A 23,504-nucleotide genomic window follows, 5' to 3' on the forward strand; every position below is an offset into this window, starting at 1 on the left:
AAAGATAAACTGAGCAGTGGATATCTTTTTCTGAGGTTCTCTGTAAGTATAATATTTAGATCCTGAGATTCAAACAAATTTCATACTACTGTATAGTGTGACTATTATCTTTCTCAAGTCTTCCTGCAACCAGTAGAACAAACTAATACTCTAAATATCTGTCTCCTTTAAACTGTAAGCCACTGCTTTATTACAGTATCCTGAACCCTTCTCTGTCCCCTGGAGAAATCCCATTTTGACAGTCCCACGGGGAAAGCAATGGTACGTGCCAGCTGCCTTTCTAACACTTTTTGGCGCTGCCAAGTGGCTCATGTAACAACAGAGTTCTACCTACTTTTCAGCAAGGGCATTAATTTAAGCCTTCCTTTTCTGTATGGGTGCCAGCTTTCAGAGAAGTTGGATGGGTTTAGTTATCTCTCAGACTTTTTTTACTCCTGTTTCAAATTGCCTAATGAGTTCAAAAGTTATCAGGGGCAGACTAAGGTAAAAATATAGAAAGTGGTTGCATTCTGAAATGAGATACAACTACTGTATGGGTATTTTATGAGGTATTTGATGCTTACCAGAAAGTGTCCATCTTAGAACTGTGGAAAGCAACAGGTGGATGAAGAGAGTTCAGTATAAAATGCTCAGCCGCTGTACTGTGCTCAGGAGGAGTAAGGAGGACATGTAAGCTCATGCTTCGTTTCTGCGAACCCCTGTTTGCCACACAACCAAAAGAGGCAGTGAGCTTTGGTAGCCATGTTAGGTAAGGGCAGCAAGATGCCGCTTAGGTGGCCATCCTTTTTCTGGGCAGGAAGTCCATAAAAATTTTATGATAGCCATCATAGCTAAGGGCAGAAACAGCCTGCTCTAGAGCCATCTTGGATAAGGGAAATGGAAGAGAGGTGACTGTCACGTTTGTCCCCTAAAGAGCTGGTGTCTGTTTCAGGATGATGAAATGCAGCAGAGGTAGAATTTATGTGCATACCTGCCAAATATCTGGATTTGGGCTTGAGTGTGTGAAAGTGCAGGAGATATTCTTTGGTCTTAATGACTTCATGAAAAATAAGATATTTTGCTGAAGGAAGCCTGTTGTGAATTCTAAGTTAACTGTAACTGACTAGAGAAGAAAAATACCGAGCATCGTTCTAGGCAACTCAGTGCCAGATTTCTGAGTATTGTGCAATGATGATCTAAAAGCTACCAAAATATTAATATACATCAGATTAAGATTGTCAGTGGAGAGGTGTTGTGAACCAGTTGCTTAGTGGGAGATCCTGACTCAAGAGAGATTGTTACATTTGGAATGAATGAGGCATGCTATATAGCAAAAGCTCAGTTTCTAGTATAAAAATTACGATGCAAACTGGTAATGAAACCAGAATAAACAGGTAAGGAGAAATTTGGAGATGCACAGTTTTCTACTGAGTTCTCATCCCTGAAACGCACTCATCAGCAATTTACTAATCAGTTTCACATTGATTTTCAGTAATACAACAAATTTTATGTATAATTACAGGCTTTTAAGCCATACCAAATTTTAAAATATGGCAGTCTATAAAGGCATTTACTGCTACGTAGAGCAATGTGGAAACGTATAGCAAAGTTTGAACTGTTATTTACTTCCTAACATATCTTTTGCAAAACAAGCTTGCCTCAGAAGTAGCTTCTGAGACATTCGGAATCGAGCTGAACTGTCAAAAACAAGGAACTGTTTCAGAGCAGTAGGTTCATTTACCTGGAGCTATAGATGTGTCAATTTGAGTGTTAACACTACAAAAACGTAGTTCACAGCAAGCACTTTGTGTCCACTAGAGGACTGGGAGGAGGACTAGCTGCATGGCCTGTCAGACTATCTCAGACCAGTGTTTGCTGATCTATAGTTGCTTTTGAGATGCAACGACTGAAAATGTAATCAATTTTTTCTTAAGTAGGAGAAGTGTTCTCACGAAGTAATTTAAACAAGGAGTGGCAAGATTATTGTGACGTGGTGATTCTACAATTGGTTGAAATATTCTGGTTGCAGTTCTTGATAAAATTCACAATATTCTGTGCATGCATGATAGTGGATATCGCTGGACGGTCACAGGAGTAAATGGTGTAGTTGCAGCGTATGTTGAGACAGCAACAATCCCATTTGAATTTTTGGATGCCTGTTTGTTTTAGGAGCTGATGAATACATATACATTCTACAAACGTGTTCTCTAGCAGTGTGTCTCTGTCCATGCTGGTGTATCATGAGAAGTAACTGGAGCAAGATCATGTCCTCAGAATGATGATCATTACTGGCAAACAACAACAGGTATTTTCTAATAGGTTTTTTGCAGCTTTCATGATCACATTGAAAAAGAGCCAAATTATCTTAGATTAATAAAGATCACAGATAACATGAAGCTGTAATACATCTAAGAGCTGGTTTCCACTTCAGTTTTAACTATGAACTTTGCTATACAGTGTTTGAACCACTGTATGTAAACCACTTTGTAAAAGATTCTGCACAGATATAGACATTGATATGTATGTGTCTGACCGCTGAGTCTCTCTGCTTCCAGTGGCAGTGATCACACAAAATCCTTTTTATAAGCTCACCAAGCTCCTCCTTAAAACTTATAAGGACTTTATTCCTCACTACTCTTGTTGGAAAACTTTGTTCAAAACCTTATTTCTCCAGTGGTTAGAAAATTTTTTCTAATTATCAGCCCGGATTTATTGAAGGGTGGTTACACTTTTTTTATTGTAGCATTATCATTGTTCTTTAGTTTCAGACTTTCTGTTCCTGATCTTTTAACTCTCTGACTGATTATATATAGAACAATTGCGTTATCTTTCAGCATTCATTTTGAAAGAATAAGCAACTCAGCTGGTTTAACCCTCCTTTGTCAGGTAGATTCTCCATTTATCTTGTTTTCATTCAGACCCTTCCCTACTCCTATTTCCAGTTTGCATTAAGCTTATTAAAAGATGCTCATACCCAGTATACAAATGAGGATCTTACTAACATAACAGACAATTATATTAATGTAATAGACATAGTAAGCATATATTGAATATACCATTTAATTTACATTGTATATTAAATATATGCAGGTGTTATATTTATACAATTATATGTAAAATATATTATTTATACTCTATATATCCTATATTTATATACACAACATACATTGTATAGTATGTTGATAATATATGTATATGGTATACATAAATAATGTAACATGCATACTGTTAATACAGTATTATGCTAATATATAACTAATTTTACATACAATGTTTCTTCATTTCTAATGAAATTAGGTAATTTAATTAGGTAATTAGGAAAATGGCATTTTCACGGCTTTATCATTTTAGTAGAACATAGTCATCATGTAACCAGCTCTTAGTTGCTTTTCTGTTAATATGATGTTGAGTATTTGAAATGTTTCATGTTTTCTGTGGCTGTTTGAAAAATAAGGAAAAGTGTTTTAAAAGTAAGTATGACATTTCTGGTGTTTGCTTATTTGGGTTTTTTTTGTTTTAAATAGATGTATTTACTAGACCAGATCTAATTTTCAAATACAAATAAAATATTGCTTTAAAGTGAAATCTCAATGTGGGGGGTGGAGGGGGGAAAGTGAGGTGGGCAGAAGATGTTTATCCAATTCTTTGGTGTTACTCAGTGGATGTGAACAGGGTGCACAGTCACTCCCTGCTGAAGCTGATGGAAATTGACCAGCCAGCAGCCAACACAACATTTGCTGCTACCTGATAGAAAGCATCCCACTGAGAGAGGCAGGATGGAACGGTAGAGATAGCAGCTGTAGGAGAAAGATAGACAGTGGAAGAAAACAAGATAGGCTCAAATGCTGAACAGTTTTGGCTCTTTAGAATCCAGCTGCCCCACATAGACCTATACTCACTTTTATTCCAGCAACTGACATCGCATGGGATGCTTTTTCTAGAAGATACTCTTGTCCAAACCCTGCCAAGTATTTTCATGAACAGATTGCTGTCTATCTGCGAAATAAGACAAAATAAGAGTTCATAGAGTGCTTTGCAAGGGCAAATTCCATGTGCAGAGCCCTACTGTTTCATGAGACTGTATTGCAATTTGTAGCCAAACGTTCTCAGTTAATAGATTCCAAACTTTGAAGTCTAAATTTTGTCCTACAGTGATATGCTTCTTGAAGGAGAAATAGGAATATCTCCAGTAGATGAGAATCCTCTCTTTTTCAGTGACTACCTTCTCAAAGATCATGTCTCTAGTCTCTAAACTTTCTCCTGCCAAAGGATGATTTATGTTAAGCATCAAGTGGAATTAAGTTATTGGTTATTGTTTGTTTAACAAAACGATCAGAAAATATCAGTCTTACTAAGTACTTTATTCATCTTATTTTACTTGTATATATTTATACTTTTTATTCACATGAAAACTTCCAAATAGAGGCCAGCAAAAACTAGAAGGCAATGAGTGATAATAATAGCTAAAATTTTGTTCTGCCCATGATAGCAAGAATGTAAACAGGGGAAAGTATAAAAATATAAACAAGGGGAGGCTTGTAAGAAGCTGAGAGATGATACCTTTTCTTAAAGCAAGTGATAAAAGCTTTTGGCTGGGCCCTGTTTCAGCTCTTAAATGGAAACAGGAAACGAAATATCACTGCAGAATCACTGCTCTGAGTTTAACCTGATGAATTTAAGGCTTAGTCGTGTCTTTTTTCATATAGTAATCTTTTACAGAACTCAGGAGTTAACTATTGGAAAAGTTTGTGAGTCTTACATGGATGGCATCATGGTAAAATACCTGAAGCAGCTAGAGACAGCAAGAGCCTTCTTGTACAGCCACTCCCGTTGCATAACTCCATTCATATCTTAGTTTATATCTAAAATTCATTTTGCCACTAATGGTTTATGATAACTGAAGGCTGCTATATCTTAAATTATTACAATGATAATTTTGTGTATTATAATTTTGTCTGAGTTACATGTTTGTTCCTCCTTTGTCTAGGAAATTACTGTAATGATCAAAGCATACTTTAATTTCTAGCAGTTTGTTTTTGATAGATAAACAAATGTTGTTAATGGGTCTTAAGGAAACAGTGCATCTAAAGAATCATAAATTTTCTATGAAGTATGTATAGATGTGGTATCTTGGTTTTAGTATTTGCAACTTCTATTGGGAAAAAGCGGCATGTAGTAGTTCAGGCAACCAGCCTGTCTGCATCTACTACGGTTGAAGCTGTTCTAGTAGCAGTCAACCAAAAGTCTGATGTGAATAACTAAATAATGAGTTACAGGTCAGGGCGGGGGAGTGATTTGTTTAATAAAGTAGCTATTTAGCACTTTCAACTCCACAAAACGTTTCCTGCTGAAATAGAAATGAGACGTGGAGTGTGCTAAAAGAGTATTGGAAAGCTCTTACATTATTAAATAAAGAGCTTGGCTTTTGGCTAAGGCACTGCAATAGGTTTTGAGGCATTTGGATGCTTGCACTTTTATTATTCCAGTTTCCTGCGCAGGGTAGTGTTGTCCAAGCGTCAGCCTACGGGCTATTTCCACCCGACTCCTGAATGATGCTCAGTGTTGCGCAGCCCCTAACGTAGACATGCCCGTTAACGACTTAGCGACAACCTTGTCCCCGTCCAGCTGCTGTTCGCTCCCACGCCGAACAGAAGAGAACCGGGATCGTTTGCCCGCGCCGTGTCGCCTGCCCAGCCGCCCCGCACTAGCGCCCTGCTGGGGCACTGCTGACGAGGGGCGGTCCGCTCCCGGTGGCGAGCCGGCCCCTCGCTTCTTCCGAGCCGCGGCCGGAGGAACGCGGGGCGGTTTTCCGCGGGTGGGCGCGCCAAAGGCGGCGAGCCCGCCCGTCCCTTCCGCTGCGGGCCGCCGGGGGGAGCTCCGCTCCTACCTCTCCCCCCCGCAGTAATGGTTTGGACTCCCCGGCGCCGGCCGCCCCCTCTCCGCTGGTGCCCGCTTGGACTCTTCCACTTCAGGCGGCTCCGGTCCCCGGGGGAGCGCGGAGGAGGAGGCGGGGCGCCGGCGGTCACGTGACTCCCGGCGGCGGGGCCGAGGCGGGAGCCGGCGCGGCGGCCGGCAGCGCCATGTCGCTGCGGGAGCGGAGCCCGAGCGGCGCCGTCGAGGCCGGCGAGAACGCCGAGAACGCGGCGGCGGAGGCGGCGTCGCCGGCGGAGGCGGATGGCCCGGGCCGGTGCCTGTCGCTGCTGCCCTGGGACCGTTTCTCGGCCTGGCTGCACTGCGTGTGCGTGGTGGGCTTCGACCTGGAGCTGGGCCAGGCCGTGGAGGTACGTGAGGCGGCGGGAGCGCGGTGGCCGGTGGGCTTGTGGGCTGCGTTCCCTGCGGGGGCGGGCGGCTCTGCGGCAGGGCCCCGCCGGAATCGGGCACTTCCTCTGGTGCCGGTGTTGCACAGCGGCGGGGGAAGCTCGGCGGCGTTGGGAGAGAAGTGTGGTTGTGCAAAATCCCCAAAAGGCGACTGAGGGGAGGGAGCGAGCTCCGGCCGGCTCTGGCAGAGCGTGCGGAGAGAGCGGGAGGGAGTCTTGGGTGGGAAAACGGCTCTCACGGAGCGTGAGGTGAGTTTCGTGGTTTTCAGGGAACTGTTTTCGTTCTGCCGGCTGTCACATCAGCGAGCCGTTGGGAACGGTTTATCCTATCCTGCCAAGATTTGCGTTAAATACATCGTCAGCTCGCGTTATATGCGGATGGCACTGATTTCCGTGACATCTAGATGTTAAAGTTTTTGAGAGAGTGCAATAATAACGTCAGTGCGAGTAGTCCTCACAATTAATAGTTTTCTCCAGATCGCTGAGGTATGCAAACAAATTCCTTAAACGTTTGAAGCGTTTTCCTTGCACCATTAAATGAATGTCAAACTGCGGCAGCGATGCGTTAGTGACGCTGCCATGAACGGCAGGGGTTTTTTAACTCCCTGCTGCTCTTTGCCGTTTTGTGCAACAGGCAGACATCTATGAAATTGCGTATGAAACTGCATTAGGGAACTGGTTGGCCTGAAAAATAAACTGGAAAGAGGAATTATCAGTTGGATCAGTTTCACATCGAGTTTCACCATGTTCACCCTATGACTGTGAAGCAAACGGTGTACAGGGAAAAACGTAGTCTTTTTTTTGTTTGTTTTTTTTTTTGTTAAAGTGGTGCTAGCATAACTGTATGGCAGACTGACCTAAAATTCAACCAAGCTAGCTGTTACAGTATTTAAAATATATAAGTGATGTGCATTGTTGGCTGCAAGAGAAATGCAAATAAAAACCAGGATACTGTGCTAATTATCTAAATTATATTCACTTGATGTTATAAGGTGTTGTTAGCAACAAAGATGAGCGTTTCTTTATAACCTGTGACTTAAGCAGATAATGTGCTCGGTGGCTGAGGGAAGCACAGAATAGGCTCTGTCCTGTCTGCAAATAATTCTTTTAACACTCCCATTAATTTTAGTTGAGTGGGTGCATAAAATAAAGCTTAAAATGTCTACGTAACTAAGGCTTGAGATTTTTCAGTCATGTTGCTGCAGGAAGAGTAACTAGCTTTTAGTTTCAATTGGAATTCTGGGAAGATACACCAGCTAGTGAGGAAAAGGAGTATTTTCGAGTCTGGTGTGTACTCCAATCATCTGACTAGATGCAGATCATTTCAGGATAATTCAGCTGCTGAAAGAGTTACATTTGAGTGTATTGCTTAGCATAAGATAGCATAGGAAAAAGTTAAGAGGTTTTAAAAAGTTGGTGGTAGGTTTACTAAATGCAGTACACAGGTGTTCCACTCATGCCTACTTTTAGTTTTGGTGAAACTGATAGGATGTTGTATGGCTGGACGTCATTGGATAGAAGACTGAGGGAAAAATAAATGAATTGGAGACTTTATGGACAGGGGACAGAAAGCCTGCTTAGTCAGAGACCAGCCAGTGAATGTATTTGTTGTTTTCTATAGAGTAGGATAGTGTTGTATTATCGGGAGATACATTTATTTACCTTTTGTCGAACAAGGTTAAATTAGATAACTGGATGTTAGCAGCATGGTAATATGAGGACTCTAGACTACATTAGTGTTCTTGCATTGAACTTCAGTTCTTAGAGTAAGTTCCCACCTGTGGAAGCCCTGAAACCTTCTTTGAAACATAATCTTTGAATTTATATTGAATTTTCTTTGCTAGCCACCCATTTCAGTAGTTTTGGGGTTTTTTTTGAGGAAGTTTTTAGCTGAAATTTAAGTATCTCAGGTTTGTTCTCTTTTCTCTATGATCTTTTCTACTTACTTGCATAATCACTGATTTTGTACATCCAGGTTTTTTTTTTAGAGTGCTTCCTTATCTTACATTGTATTGCATCGTTTTTGATTTCTGCATTGTAAAAACATATTAAATAAATTTACTTTTTTTCTGTCTGCACAAAAGCCATGGCTTTTTGAGTGTATTCCTTGAGCTTTCTCGGTTCCGAGCTCTCATTTGGGGTCAATGTTCATCCTTCAAGAGTTAGTATTAACGTAGAAGGTGTTTTGTGATTGAATTTTGATAACTCCCACCTAACCATCCATTGCAGCAGATTTTGGACGCTAATGTGTTCTTGGCTTTCTGTGGAATTTTCTACTGAATTTTGTATGTAAAAGTTAAATCTAAAGGGTGTGATGTTGCTCTCTTTTGAGTCTTGTTGCACCAAAAATCTCAAGTACTCCGATTTTTTTTTAATTATATCTATATGGTCTCCAACTGGCATCCAAAATACCTTGTAAAGATGGGTGATCAAGTTAGCTTAAAAGCATAGGAAAAGTAAGAACAGAGACATGATATTAGTAGCTTACCATTGAAAATAGCCTGAGGCTAGGCAGGTGTTCGAGGGTTGTATCATGAAAATATTTAATAGAAGCTTACTGATTATACCCAGTTTATCTTCAAGTAAAATAATACTTTTTTTCCTGTAGGTAGTATATCCTCTACATTCAAAACTCACAGATAAAGAGGTGAGTCATGGTTGCTGTATAAATGTATCATTTGGTTTTACTTTAGTAATTTCAGGAAATATAATGGCGCTCTTTTCTTTTCCCCACCCTTTAGAAAACCAATATTTGCTATTTGTCTTTTCCAGATTCTAATTCAGGTAAGTGCTTCCTTCACTTTGTAGTCATCTGTTGTTGGACTAAGCCATCTTAAAAAAGATAGAATTTGACAGTATATATTAATGGTTTTAGATTAAATACTTATATGAATATCTTAATATTACAATATGGCAAAGTTGCAAATAAGGTTAAATATAAAACTGTAATCGCCTGTACTGCAGTAAGGTCTGAGAACTCTTTGTTATTTTATGCAAGTGAAATATCAGGCATGTGAATGTCCAGATGACAGACATGCAGACATTTCAGAATACTTTGCAAGTAAAGGATGAACATCTTAATTTGGCTTTTAAACAAAATAATGATATTGTCACTGTAGAGGGGAGTGTAGGCACATAATTTGAAGGGTTTAATAAAGCAAATGGAAGGGATATGGAACCCTCTTCTCATAAAGGAGTCAATGTGTATTTTCTAAATTCATAGCAGCAAAACTGACTTTTAAATTCAAAAGCATTTGGAAAGAACAGTTGTGAAGGGAAAACCTAGCCTATCCTATATCTTCTCTATTCCTGATGCTTCTGTTGCTGTGTGTGGTCCTGCTTGCTAAATTCTTTAATCTAAACTTCTACTGTTCTGCTGCCAAAGAGAAAGTGGAGGCATGTGGCTGATGACTTGGACCACCTGCAAAAAGATATGGCAGAAGTACAGACACTTCCTTTCACGTTTATTTCTTTACAAAAGTCAAAACCTGTAGTAACAGACTTGTCCCTATAACTGCTTTTGCTCTCTGCTTTTGGTTGCTCTGCAGCATAACAATTCTGATATGGGGTGATGGCAGTGGTGTGCTTTTAATGTGTGCGAGCTCTCTTACGTAATTTTACAAAATATCTTGGCTAATTTTCCCCAATGTAATTAAAATGAAGGTATTTTCTCTGTTCTTGATATCCTGTGTGTAAATAGAGGAAGAGCTTCTTCCTATTATTGAAAGAGAAGATGAGCTAACTGTATCTTCTTATTACTTTCATTGTTAATGGTTATAAATCTGTCCAACCTTCAAAAGGTGTATTGAAGGTACAAAATAATGCATCAGGAACAAAGGCTGATTTTTTTTTAAATTTGGGGGGGGTTGGTTTTGGTGGTTGTTTGGTTTTTTGTGTTTTGGTTTTTTTTTTTTCAAATAAGAGTGGTAGCAAAGCTATTTTAGGCAGCATAGGTATATGTAAGGACGGATTACTTTCAGCAGAAAAAAAAATCCCACATTTTTGCTTTTTATAAGTCCCTGTTAAGAACCTGTAGGTTCTTGATCGTTCTTGGAAGGCTGAAGTTTCAAATTATGTAGAGGGTTTACCTGCCTAAAACCTGTGTTCTCGAAATTAGCTGGGAGCGTATGCTTTCTGTTATGATTTATTTTTTCACTGTAGGCTGTAACATAAAAAGAAAAGCTTTGTGTAATACAGCAATGAAGAAAGTTACTAGCTTGCAGGTAAATTTGACGTCAGTCTTTCTTAGGTTTTCATGGCTCAAAAGATGAATTCAACTTTTTTTTTTCTTTTACAACTACAAACATATCATTCTAGGACTTGTAATGGCTATGAATTTAGGGGAAAAAATAGATTTAATCAGGTACTACATCATGACACTTTTTGTGTTTTTAAGCTAAGTTTCATAGTGCGGTTATCTTTAAAATAATGCTTTTGCCTCTTCTGCATGGACAGTTGAAGAAAGAATAGACATTTACCAATCTTTTTAAATTCTACATACCAGAAGAGCTTGTTAAATAAAAAGCCATCATATTCTGAATGATACTGCAACATGTTAATGATTAAGGGTAATTTACTTCTAGCTCTTCTGTGTATAGATTTTTATAATAGCTTTTTTGGGAGGGGGGTAAAGGGAACTAGCTATGAAAACTTGGAGCAGATGTTTAGTGCTGTGTTATTGGCATGTGCTGTGTTTTTTTCTTGTTATGATTGGATCCATATTGCTAAGTACTTGCTTTAGTTACCTGTTTGAATTAGATGGTTATCCCACCATACAGTGTTTTGCTACTTTTGGTTTTGTCTTGGTGTGTTGTGGGTTTCCTGCTGCAACTTCACGGGGTTCATAAGACTCAGACCTGAATGCTCTCAACATGCCAGTACTAATCCACACTGCCAGTTGCACAGCCAGTGAATTTGAGGGTTTGGGCTGTCTGTGGTTGCTGAAGCAGTATGTATGTGACTGAAAGAGAAGAAGGTGAAATTGACCTTCTAAGTCTGAAGAATAGTTATCTTGAGAGTTCTGCGTTACTGTTTAGTCAGTTAGCACTGACTGATGTAAGACAGGACAGCTGTGGAGAGTTCGGATGACCAGTAGTGGCTTAATGATTTTTTTTTTTTCCTGGAGGTCTTATGCAAATTATGCCCAAAAGGTGTAGGAGCAAAGCACTAATGAAGAAGTTAGATTCAATGTGGAGAAGCAAGTGTCCTTTGCCAGGACTTACTGCTATAATAGTAGCTACAACTTTAATAGTAGATTAGTTTTTATAGTCACTTACATGAACGTTTATATGGTTGCGGGGAAGATAGTCTGCTTACCACAGGTTGACAACGCTCAGGAGGTTGTCTTTCAATTGATGGTGTTCATGTTGTTAACACTGCATTCCAAAGGGACTTTTTTTACAGGTTTGCTAGAATGAGTAAAATACCTGAGTGTTCTGAAGATTCTAGCAGTCCCCCGTATGACTATTCCCATGAACAGCACATTCTGTTCAGCTTATATAGCTTCTACTTGAACTGAAGTTTTTTTGGAGCTTCTCTTTTAACAGCAGACAACATTTGTAATGGTGAGAACACAGCCATGACAGTATCAGTGATACAAGTTCTGATACTGTAGTTCTCATGTTCCACCTGGAGAAAGTTTCTTTTGATATCTGATACAAATTCAGCCCAAATTTATTTTCAGACTGCGAATAGTCAATATACTTAGTTATATTTCTCTTTCAGAAAGTAATTTTGACAGAGATTAAGGGAAACTTCACTCCTTGGGAGTATTACTGGGAAGTAGGACTTGGTTTCACTAAGTTTTCTGCAGTTAGTTTTGCGACTTTCAATAATACTTAGTCCTAGGCCTGCGCATGGAGTTATAAGAGATCAGCATAATACACTCTTATGGTGTGACTTACGTATGAACTGTTTGGTGTCAAAAAAAGGCTAAGTGCAGTCATTCAACAGAGAAATGACATGTGGTTAAGATGATCAGAACTATACAGGCAGACCAATAAAATGTGGAATAACAGTAGGAAGACAGCCATTAGTAGAGCTGTTTAAGGACATGACAGTCTAATAAACTCACTGTGAGGCTAAGTGACTTTTTTTTTTCTTGTTGAATGTAGGGTATTTATTGTTGCCAAAGATGCCAAATCATTCACTTGTAAAATATAAATACGTAAATGGTTGCAATGGCAGAGCATTGTAGCAGTGCAAGATAAATGAACCAAAACTATTATACCTCTTTGGCTGTAATCAAGTCCTCATGTTAAACAAGGCTCAAACTCAGAGTACTGTCTATTTGTTGTTTATCTCTTCCCCCTATGTAGGTTGTCTTGGGGACACACAGTTTTGTTTTAGATTTCGACGGTCTACTGGAAGGAAAGTCTCATTTTGTTGTTTTCTGGACCAATTGGATAGAGATCTACCAGTTTACTTAAAGGTTGGAAATAAGAAAAAATGTTGGGTAATGTTATGGGTCTTTATGCTTAGATTTAATGTTTGAAAAACAAAATCTCTGAAATGGATGTCCTGAAAGACGAAGCTCAGCAAATGTTTTTTGTAGCATGTAATTATCATAATTATTAAGTAATAATAACTACGTTCACTCTTCTTTAAATTTTATTACTATGGGTTTTGGACTGCAAGGATTTACTTTGAAGATCAGACCTATTTTGTTACTGACTGGAAACCTGTAGATCAAATTGTAAAAACCATTACCTTTTTGGAAATCTGAAGTGCTTTATAACTTAAAAAAAAGAAAGTTGAGATGTCTCTCTCTGTTTCTACCCTTCCTTTTTTGAAGATGGAGCAGTTACCTAAAAGAGGTATTGGCCAAAAAGGTGTTCTTAGCATGTCCTTAGGGAATATTGAGGCCTTTAACTATGCTAGTGGGAATCTGATTCCCAGACTCAGTTTAGATCTGCTTATGTGGCAAATACTTGAATTCCTGTTTGTAGGAAGAATGAAGCTGATGCTCTATCTTTGAAATGCAAAAGCATGCTTCCTTTAATATTCCAAGAATCTTTTATAAAACTAATAGATTGAAAGACTAGTTTTTATCTTTTCAAGTCAGGGCTTTAAGGTTTTTAACTGCTAAAATCTTTTTAGTGCTACTTTGCAAAATTATGAGTGTTGATTTATTCCTCAGGAAATTAATTCTATTTTTGCTTTTATAGTGTGTCAGGAGAATATAGATATAAAAATAGTAAAGCCAGAAAGCACAGCTGTTTCCAAACAGTGGTGTTTTCTCTTTGAAGTACTTATTAAAAAAAACCCCTGCCAATAAACAGAGAGTAATCCTTCTAACTTATTGTATCTAATGATCTTTGGAGCTTCCAGAGAAATAAGCTTTTAAAATGTGTATCGAATGCTTCAAAAAGGACAGTATCAGATGGTTGTATTGAATTCTTTCCTATCTTTTGCAGAAAGATCCAGCATATTACTACGGCTATGTATATTTCAGACAAGTTCGAGACAAATCATTAAAAAGAGGCTATTTCCAGAAGGTAATTTTAATTCTTTTAGGAAAATATTAATTCTGAAATCAATTATTTTTCAGTGACCTCAGAGGAGCAGGAAGAATATCTTGCTCTCTTAACTAAATTAATTGTTGATTTATAGTAAATTGGTCTAATTTTACATCAGCTATGCTATGTTCCAGCTGCACTGTCAACAGAAATTTTTTTGTGTGTTTAAAAACAAAAAAGTTGGGAACTTTCAGGAGTTGTTTGTTTGCAGTTGCCTGTAGTCAAATGTGTGGTTGGCTTGCAGGTATGAGAAAAATCACACTTGATGCTCTCTGAGGATAACCAGTAGAATTGCAATAGAACTGAGGGCAAGGGTTAACTTAAAATTATTTTTTGTTTTGTTACTCTCTATTCTAGTCACTGGTCCTCATCAGCAAGCTACCTTATGTCCATCTATTTCGCACCATGCTTAAGCAAATAGCACCAGAATATTTTGAAAAAAGTGAAGCTTTCCTGGAAGCAGGTACTGGAACTATTATGTTGTTCTGGAAGAGCTCTTATAATATCACATACTTCTTTTGGAGAAATAACAAACACCGCTGTCACATTCTAGTTTGTGTTTCTGTGTTCTTGCAGGCTAGAGGGTTGAAACTAGCAGACTGGCGGATTTCTAGATCAGTGAACAGAGCTAATCTAATTTTGGATTCTCCATGGGAAAGCTGAAGCTCCCCCCTAATAAAACACCTAGGGTTTTGTTGTATGTTTCAGGACCCACTGTTCAGCAGACGTACCTGATGGCAATCCTTTGCACTCTTCACAAATTTAGTCCTCTTGGGCATTCTGACAACTTCTGTTAAGCAGCCGGTACAGATGTCATCTTGTGTGGGCGTTTCTTGTTTGGGGGGGTTGTTTTTGGTTTGGGTTGTTTTTTTGTTTTGTTTTTTTTTTGACCAAAGGGAAAAAGCAACAGCAGCATCGATAACAGGTACCTCAGCCTTGCTGTAGAACTTTAAGAGCCAGAGAGGGCCAAATGGGAAAGTTATTTGCTCTTTACCTATAAATGCTGTGTTCTTTGTACTGTGTCTGCCCTATACAACATTCATGTCTTTGTGCTTTCACTGAGCAGCAATTTTTGGAAACAATTCTTGATGAAGGAATTGTATTTTTTTAATCACCTGTAGATAAACAGGGTTTTTTTGACAGGTTGTATTATGAACAAAATAAACTCTGCAGAAACTACTTGTCCTGGTTTCAGCTGGGATAGAGTTAACTGTCTTCCTAGTAGCTGGTGCAGTGCTATGTTTTGTGTTCAGTATGTGAAGAATGCTGATAACACACTGATGTTTTCAGTTGTTGCTCAGTAGTGTTTAGACTATAGTCAAGGATTTTTCAGCTTCTCATGCCCAGCCAGGGCACCTGACCCAAACTGGCCAACAGTATATTCCATACCATGTGACGTCCCATCTAGTTTAGGAACTGGGAAGGCGGGGGCAGGGATTCGCCACTTGGGGACTGGCTGGGTGTCGGTCGGCGGGTGGTGAGCAATTGCCCTGCGCATCATTTGTACATTTCAATCCTTTTATTACTACTGCTGTCATTTTATTAGTGTTATCATTATCATTATTAGTTTCTTCTTTTCTGTTCTATTAAACCATTCGTATCTCAACCCAGGAGTTTTACTTCTTTTCCTGATTTTCTCCCCCATCCCACTGGGTGGGGGGGGAGTGAGTGAGAGGCTGCGTGGTGCTTAGTTGCTGGCTGGGGTTAAACCACGGTACTACTAGAATTAGTAATGATATTCATATTTTTTTACAATAAAATGCTGAAAAACTTTCTAGCCAAGCTAGAAAGCTAGCTTTTTCCTTAACTGCTTGTGTTCATCTGTTCTACCATAGCAAATGTACATAAATGTGTGTTCTTTTCAAAGTTTCTTAATATGTACTTTCATGTTTCTCATACAATACTTTTTCAACTAATTGCAAGTTTAGTTGCTACAAAAAATGTAAGATGAGGATACTGTTTTCTTGAAATAAAAACTTTATAGTTCTAACAAAATAATACATAAAGAATGTCAAAAAGGCTGTAAAACTTCTTTGGAGTTAGAGTGATTAAGAGATAAGTAGAACTGTTGTGGGCTGTCAGCACTAATTTAAAATTACAGTGTGCACAAAGATGACTACAATATCATGGGTTATAGTGTATATAAACTAGTTATAAATTATGCTTTTTTTTTCAAGTTTGTAGCGATGTTGATCGTTGGCCACCACCAATTCCAGGGAAAATACTGCATTTGCCTATTATGGGTATTATAATGAAGGTAAATACTCCTGCGCTTATTTTTCTCTGAGCATGTTTTCCCCTCCGTTTACTGTATAGGTGCTCACTGTATTCTGCCTTGTTTTCAGTGTCTCATACTTCAGAACAGGAATAGATGTATACTCCCCTCAGAGTTAAGTTCTGGGAGATCTTGATTACATTCCTTGATTGGGGGGAGGAGGGAAGGATCTTTTATGGTGCATAAGATAACATTTAATTTTTGTAGATGTTAAAAAGGCATGTTTCAATACAACTACTAATTGCAGTGTCTGTATTATCCTTCTCGAATATGGATTCCAGGAGACTTTAATGCTAATTATATTTGTCAAATCAAACATTAAGTAACACTTCAAAATACTGAGAATTAAGTTCCAGTTAAGCAAATTAAATATATTGATGAAAATAATTCTTGTTCCTGAAGTTTGACAAGTAAAAATCTTTTTTGGCCCACACATCAGAAATTAATTTCTTGGTCTGTTGGTAATTTTCAATGAAAGTGAAATATGTCTGAAGAAAGCTATTAAAGAAGTTGCATCTAGTGCATGGGGAGGTACTGTGGAGGTTAAATGGTGGCTAAGAACTGAGCCTCTGGGAGCCATAGCATCTTCCTATGAAATGCAATTAAATGGATTTGATGGATCCAGAGGTTACAGTCGGAAGTACGTTCTTAGCAGATACTCTCAAGTTTATGGCTAGATGCATGTACATCACCAGGGAGAGGAAGGGAAGTTTCTGAAGCTGTTCTGAAAGCACAAATTTAATAAAGCAGTGTTCTGGATGCTCGATGATAATGATGAGTGTCAGATATGTCTTGTTTGGGTATTGCCTGCATTTATCTCATCAGTAATTCTTATCCATGAGAGTTCAAATTGCGTTCCTAAACTGAGTAGAGCCATAATTACCATCTTCAGTAATATTGTCCCTGGTTTTTTACACTGCTTGGGCAGTCAGTTTTAATTGTTGTGTATAAATTACATCTATTTGCGTGCACCAGCTTCTAGTATGATTAAATTTGTAGTGCTCAAGACTTATAGATACAGACTGAGATCAGAAAAATGCTATTTCTGTTGTTCAGTCTATTTGGATTCTGCCTCGTACCCACTGGGATGTCTGATGTTTTAGGAGAGGATTTTTTTTATAAAAGTAATTCTGTACCACCTTAAAACCCCATAACCTTATTTCTGATCATTCTCTCCAACATTTAAATGTATTTTTATTGAAATTATTTTAATAGTTGTGACTAATGTTATCAATAGTCTTTTTTAACTGAAGTATAATTTTCATATCCTAGTACTCAATTTGCAATGTAGTACTACATAGTATTGCATATTGATTCCTGTAGCAATGATCTATAGTCTTCAACTATGTATTCATTGTTATGTGGATGTTGTGTAGAGTAAATTAAGCATTGTACTGTAGTACATCCTCTTTAAATGATACATCTTGTCTGTAAGTCAGTATTTTAAGTCTCTGCTGAATTCGATACAAGGAAAAAATAATCTTTCTTTTTTTTTTCCAAAGTTGCGGATTCCAACATATCGTGACAAGCCTGGAACAACACCAATAGTACAGAATATGCACCAGGTAGAGATTAGTTACTTCTATTGTATATAACCCCAAGGCAAAGCTAAATATCTGCATTCATTATTTTACTTTAAACTTGTCCATAAAAGTTTGGTAGCAAATCCTCATATACTTTGATAATAACGAAATCCCCAGTCTTTAAAACTTTGAGTGGAGGAGTCTAGAGCTGGATTCTTCACAGGAAAGGTATTCTAACCCAGTTACCCCAAGTACTTTAGAAGAGGGATGTCTGGCTCCTGGAAGAGGATATTTGGCTGACAAAATTACTGAACGTGAACATCCTTCTAATGGGTGAAACTGTACTAAACTAGGGTTTTTTTGAGGATGAAAACTGAATTTAAAATCTTTAGCTTTAGAAGATGGATGTAAAAAAGATCTGCCTGTGCCTTCAAGTTGTGTGACTGTTTTCTAAAACAGCTTCAGTATGTTATCTCTTTCCTGGACTGAAAGTTGCATGCCTATAAGTGGTGTGTGTGTGTTGGGGAAAATCTTGCTTTTAGCACACAAAAATAATTACTTGTGGAGATAATGTAGTACGTACTGCAGTAGTACAGTAGTGGTAATTAGGGTATATACCATCTACTGTCTGTAAGTGTTTAAGGGAAACTATTTCATTTAATACCTAGGTGTTCCAATGACTAAAAACCAAGCATTGTGATGTCTTTTAGGCAGATGCTCAGATCTCCATGGCTTTACCAACTGTTCATGAAGTAGATCTTTTCAGGTAGGAGTTTGGACTGATTTATTTCTAGTTGTGAATTCCCACAAGTCAAAGATTTATGATGGTTCCATAACACATATCTCATAGCTTGTAAGCTAGCATTTATCAGTATTGGTTTTAATATTCTTTTTCTGTAAAGCTGGCTAAAAAACAATTCAAACAACATGCAGGCTGAAACTGCAGTAAATAAGCAAGGTCATTAAGTGTTCCATTTTACAAGAGTATTTTATATGTTTTAAATGACTATTAAATACTACTGCAAACTTAATTTTTATCCAGTTCTTATTCAAATACATATTTCTTCTGGTTATGTTAAGTGTATTAAAATACCTCTGTCTGGTTTTAGGTGTTTCTGTCCAGTGTTCTTTCACATTCAGATGCTTTGGGAACTAGTACTGCTAGGAGAACCACTTGTTGTGATGGCACCATCACCATCAGAATCTTCAGAAACGGTGTTGGCACTTATTAGGTAAATATGTAGTGGAACTTCCTAACTAATGATTGAGTGAGTCATTGTAGATTGTAGCTGAGTGCAAGTGCATTTGATATGAATATAACAAAGCATTACAAATTTTAGATTTGCTTGTTTCTTTCATGAAATTTTGCACTGTATACATAAAACACGCTTATCCTCTTTCTACCTTGCAGCTGTATTTCACCATTGAAGTACTGTAGTGATTTCAGGCCATACTTTACCATACATGACAGTGAATTCAAAGAATATACAACTCGCACACAAGCCCCGTAAGTAAATCAAACTTTGTAGTGAAGGTGTTCCTCAAAGCCGCTCGTAACCATAAATTTGTTTTAAGATACTGCTTAACTATTCTGAATTTCTATCATTAGAGAATTACATTTAGACCCTTTATTTATAAGATTTATCTTGCAGAGTGCATTAATTAGCTGTTTTAAGTTTTCACTCCAGTTAGATAGGATAAAGCAGTTATGAAGCAGCGTCATAATTAAACTACATTTGAGCTTCATAGGATACTTGTGTACAGAATAAGGAAAACTGCAAATATGACAGCAAGAAGAGTTTTGCTTTTCCGTAAGGGTTTGTGTATGCAACACCAGCTCTGTAGTAGCTTCTTGGGAAATTGTTCTGTAATTGTTTTTATTTTTGAGCAGTCACTTTGTTTAGTAACATCTGTACAGCTGTTTCATAAAGTTAACCCAGTGGGTGTCCTAGTTGAGAGAATAATTTATAAAAGTAAATATCTCTTAATTAAACATGTTAGAAAAATGTTGTAAATAATTCAGAATTAAGATTCTTTTTTTTAAGAGCGTAAGTCTACAAAAACAATTCTGTTTGAAACTGCTTTAAGGACACACTTTTCCCCCTTTTTTTTAATCCTACTCTTATTTTGAGAGCATACACCTCTAATATTTCTTATTGTATGTTATATAAATGCAACTTGATCTGGGAATGGAGTGCATGTGTTAGATTCACTGATCTTTTTATAAATAATTTTTTTTCTAATGTGTGAACAGGCAGTGGTTATTGTGTTTGGGTTTTTTGTTTCATTGTTTTTTTTACTGTATTTTTCCTCTCAATGAAAGTATTGCCAGAGATACAGCAGTGGAAAAACATACAAATGGAGGCACTATGTTTCAGATTGTATTCCATTGGAGTGGTTATGCAGTATGTAATTTAGTTTCTAAAAATAATTCCAGGAAGAATTTGGTTAAACTTTAGTAACCCATGTTTAAATATTGCATCTGCTCTTGTGTAGCAAAATAGAAAGGTTGTTCAGTACGTATGTTAGTATTTGAAATAGAGCTAGAATTGCTCTGGCTGTCTTACGGAAAACAAAAAAATTGGAAAGGTTGGAAATAGGCTTTTAAAACAGTGGCTCTAAGAAGGGGAGGAATCCAGATGATGCAGATTCTGTGTATTTTATTACCTTTAGTGAGAGGGGAGCAAGGGGCTGTTCTTTCATTTTGATGTTTTGATTTATTGTGCCTTTTCAGAAATTACTGTAGTGGTTTAAAATCAGAATTGATTCTGGTAAATGTGATGGATTAAGGCTCCTAAAAGTGACCAGGTAGCTTAACAAGTCTTGCTATTGTATCACCAGTAGCAGTGAAACAACACTCCTCATGATTTGCTACCAGTTTACCTTGACCTGGAGAAGAATTATTTGTGTGTGTGTGTAAATGAAAGCCTTACTTGACTTTAACCCTCAGTCTTTAACTCTCCAGTCAGTAAAAGGATGTCAGTTTGTGTACATTGGTCCAAACCAATTCTGTGTGAAACTTGCTTTTTGGTTCCCACAAAATAGGGAAGAGAATATTAGTTGTTAGGTTAGACTTAATCCATTCACAGGGAGATGGAGAATGCCCATTGCTGGGGTTCTTTGGAGCCTCAGTTTGCTTATGTTGATTCCTGTGACATGACCATGCAAAGAACGTAAGAGAAAACATCATAAATTGATTTTTCAGAGTACAGGGAAGGAATCTGTTGAGACTTTTTTATGGACACTGGTCTTTATCGTTTTGGAAGAGAGATTGCAAATCATGTATGATAATACTGAAAAATCATGAATGACGTTTGCAGATCCCAATGAATTTAAATCAATAATACAAATTAGTTTAACAGGATTATAAAAATAGCAAAAAAAAAATGAAACCAAATTCAAATGAGTTGGGGAAAAATATATCTGGAAAAAATGTTTTCAGGTGATCATACTTGAACAGCAGTAGGACTCAGAAGAAATGATTTTTCTGGTGAAGGTTGAGTCAGTGACAAGCAAGAAAAGACTTCTGAGAAACTGATACAATTTGGTGCTGCTCATTCTGAGATGGAATGGAGAGGTTAAACTTGCTATTTCCATAGCCCAAACATTATACTAAGCTACAGAGCTGTATGATCAGATTTTGGTCCTATCTGTGAATGCCTAAGGAGTTTTTATATGTTTACATATATATTAGTTATAATTAGCAAGTGGAGGGAGGAATGAAAGTCAGAAATGTTTGTAGGTTAACATAGAAATTGATGCCCAATTGCTATCATGATACAGATGGAAGAATTGAATAAAAATTTAAAGAAAGATTACTTGGTTTTTCTCCCCACCTTGCCTTGAGGAACAGGAAATTTAAGGATGGTATACAGAAAGTGTTAAAATTTGGGATTTTTAAAACCAATCTGAAGAAGTGATGATAACCTGTTTTTAATATGGCAGTTCCAATGAGGCTTGCAGTTATGCTCTCTCCTTAGCTAACATTTGGCTGTAAAGTGGATGGCAGCCACTACACTGAAAAATATGTTGGTATTTCATCATATTAGTGCTATAAATCCCAAATTCTGCAGGCCTATGCTGTAGCAGCAGCCCGATGCTCTCACTGCCTCTTTTTCTCTTGGTGCCCCTGTGCATCCTCAAAACCAGATTCTAAGCACAGAGTAGACAGAAAAATCTGACAGGTTGTGAGCTTGGGCACAATGCTATTAATGTGCTTGTACTTCATCACTTGGTAACTGCTTTTTAACAAAGAATGCTGAAGTGTTGGAAAGTAGGATATTAAGTGTCTCTTTTTCTTAATCGTGTCATCTGAGCAGTAGCTGTAGTGAGAAGTCTAATGCAAACAGCAGTCATGTTGACATGCACATTCAAGTACTGATAGTTTGTTATAATCAAACCTTTAAAAGTAGCAATTTGTCTTTCAAATACGGGTCAGATTTCTGCTCATTAAAAAAAAAAATCAGATAATAGCCTGTTCTCATTATTGCAGATGGACAGAATTTAGCCAAGAGTCTAAGCAGATGATGTCACTTTTATTCTCTACTACTGTTTGGACTTCAAGATACATCTGTCTTGCTATTTTCTAAAACTTAAAAACTTTGATAAATGTACTGTGCTCTTACATGCAACTTAAAATGTAACTCTTAAATACAAGAGGAAAGTAATTTTAAGTTTACAGAGTTGACTTTTTATATTCATTAAGACAGAAGCTCTTACTATCATATTTTAAACATTGTCATTATTTTTCTAGACCATCTGTCATTCTAGGGGTGACGAATCCTTTTTTTGCTAAAACACTTCAGCATTGGCCTCACATTATCCGAATTGGAGATATTAAACTTCCAGGTAAAGTACAAATATCTTTTATAGTCCTGTGTGACAAGATCTAACTGTGTGCTTATTTATTTACGAACATATGCAATTTAGTTCAATTAATTTAGTATAATACTAACCAAATCCTCATGGATGTAAATCTGTCAAGTGAAATTAGGCTCTTGACTACTGTATGTCTTGTATTGCCAAATCTAGTATATTAAATGCAAAAGATGGTAATACTCATTAGTAATAATGTTTTACCTTTCACACAATCCTGTTTTTGTATTTCTACTGATAAGGTATTAAAATGAGAAACATCATTTATTACTGATAATTTTGGGACGAGTAGAATGTAATAAATCAGTCACAGCAGGTGCACAGAAAGACCCATGTGAAAGCTAAGTTTGGATGTTACAATGATATAAAAAGTTGCTTGTTGACAGTATTTTGATAATATATTTCTAATCTGGCAATATTCCAGTAATTAATTGTTCAAGTTGGGCGATTTCCTTACATGATTGAGTAGAATTTTAATTAATCTTTGGATAACATGTCAATTGCTAGCCTGTAATAAAATACTGCAGTACTCTATTATTTGAAATCCCTGAATGTAGCTGTTTGCTGTGACAGGTTCACAATTCTGTTCTGAAAGTGGGAATGCATAAATATACAGTTAGGATAATACACCATGAAATTCATTTTTGTAGAATAAGTTACATTCAGTTTCTGAATACACCAAATTAATTAAGGATTACGTACTGTGTTCAATATAATTAGGCAAGGTTTTGCTTTACATTAAAATATCACGCCTGTCCATGCTTCAGAATACCTGTGGGGGTTTGGGGGTGTGTAGGGGGGAGTTAGCTAGCTGCTCTGAAGTTAAGATTTGGAAAATAGAATCTTATTTAAAATATTAAACCTCTGCAAGGCCACGTACACAGATTGCCTTCAAATTTTATATAGTTTCAAGTATGAAATTCTAAAGTTTTGGTGCAGCTATGTGAAATGCTTAGTCAGGAAGTTCCAGAGACGTATCTGTCTGACCTGCCTTTAAAAAAATTTACATTTTATTTCT

The 23,504-nt window shown here is 37.4% G+C and overlaps 1 protein-coding gene across 1 annotated transcript in view; it reads left to right on the top strand.

Annotated features, from left to right (window-relative positions):
* Positions 1-5,868: 5,868 nt before the first annotated feature.
* The window catches only part of DENND6A (DENN domain containing 6A), a 29,881-nt gene continuing 12,245 nt past the window's right edge, over positions 5,869-23,504 (top strand). Inside the window, 13 exon segments of the mRNA XM_075053232.1 lie at positions 5,869-5,914; positions 5,917-6,260; positions 8,905-8,943; positions 9,038-9,080; positions 12,614-12,726; positions 13,712-13,792; positions 14,171-14,276; positions 15,991-16,070; positions 17,591-17,653; positions 18,322-18,377; positions 18,721-18,843; positions 19,023-19,118; positions 22,365-22,459. Of these exon segments, the coding sequence (XP_074909333.1) occupies positions 5,884-5,914; positions 5,917-6,260; positions 8,905-8,943; positions 9,038-9,080; positions 12,614-12,726; positions 13,712-13,792; positions 14,171-14,276; positions 15,991-16,070; positions 17,591-17,653; positions 18,322-18,377; positions 18,721-18,843; positions 19,023-19,118; positions 22,365-22,459 (1,270 nt within the window). The 5' untranslated portion in view covers positions 5,869-5,883.

Source organism: Buteo buteo, chromosome 21, assembly GCF_964188355.1.
Source record: "Buteo buteo chromosome 21, bButBut1.hap1.1, whole genome shotgun sequence".
Lineage (NCBI taxonomy): Eukaryota > Metazoa > Chordata > Aves > Accipitriformes > Accipitridae > Buteo > Buteo buteo.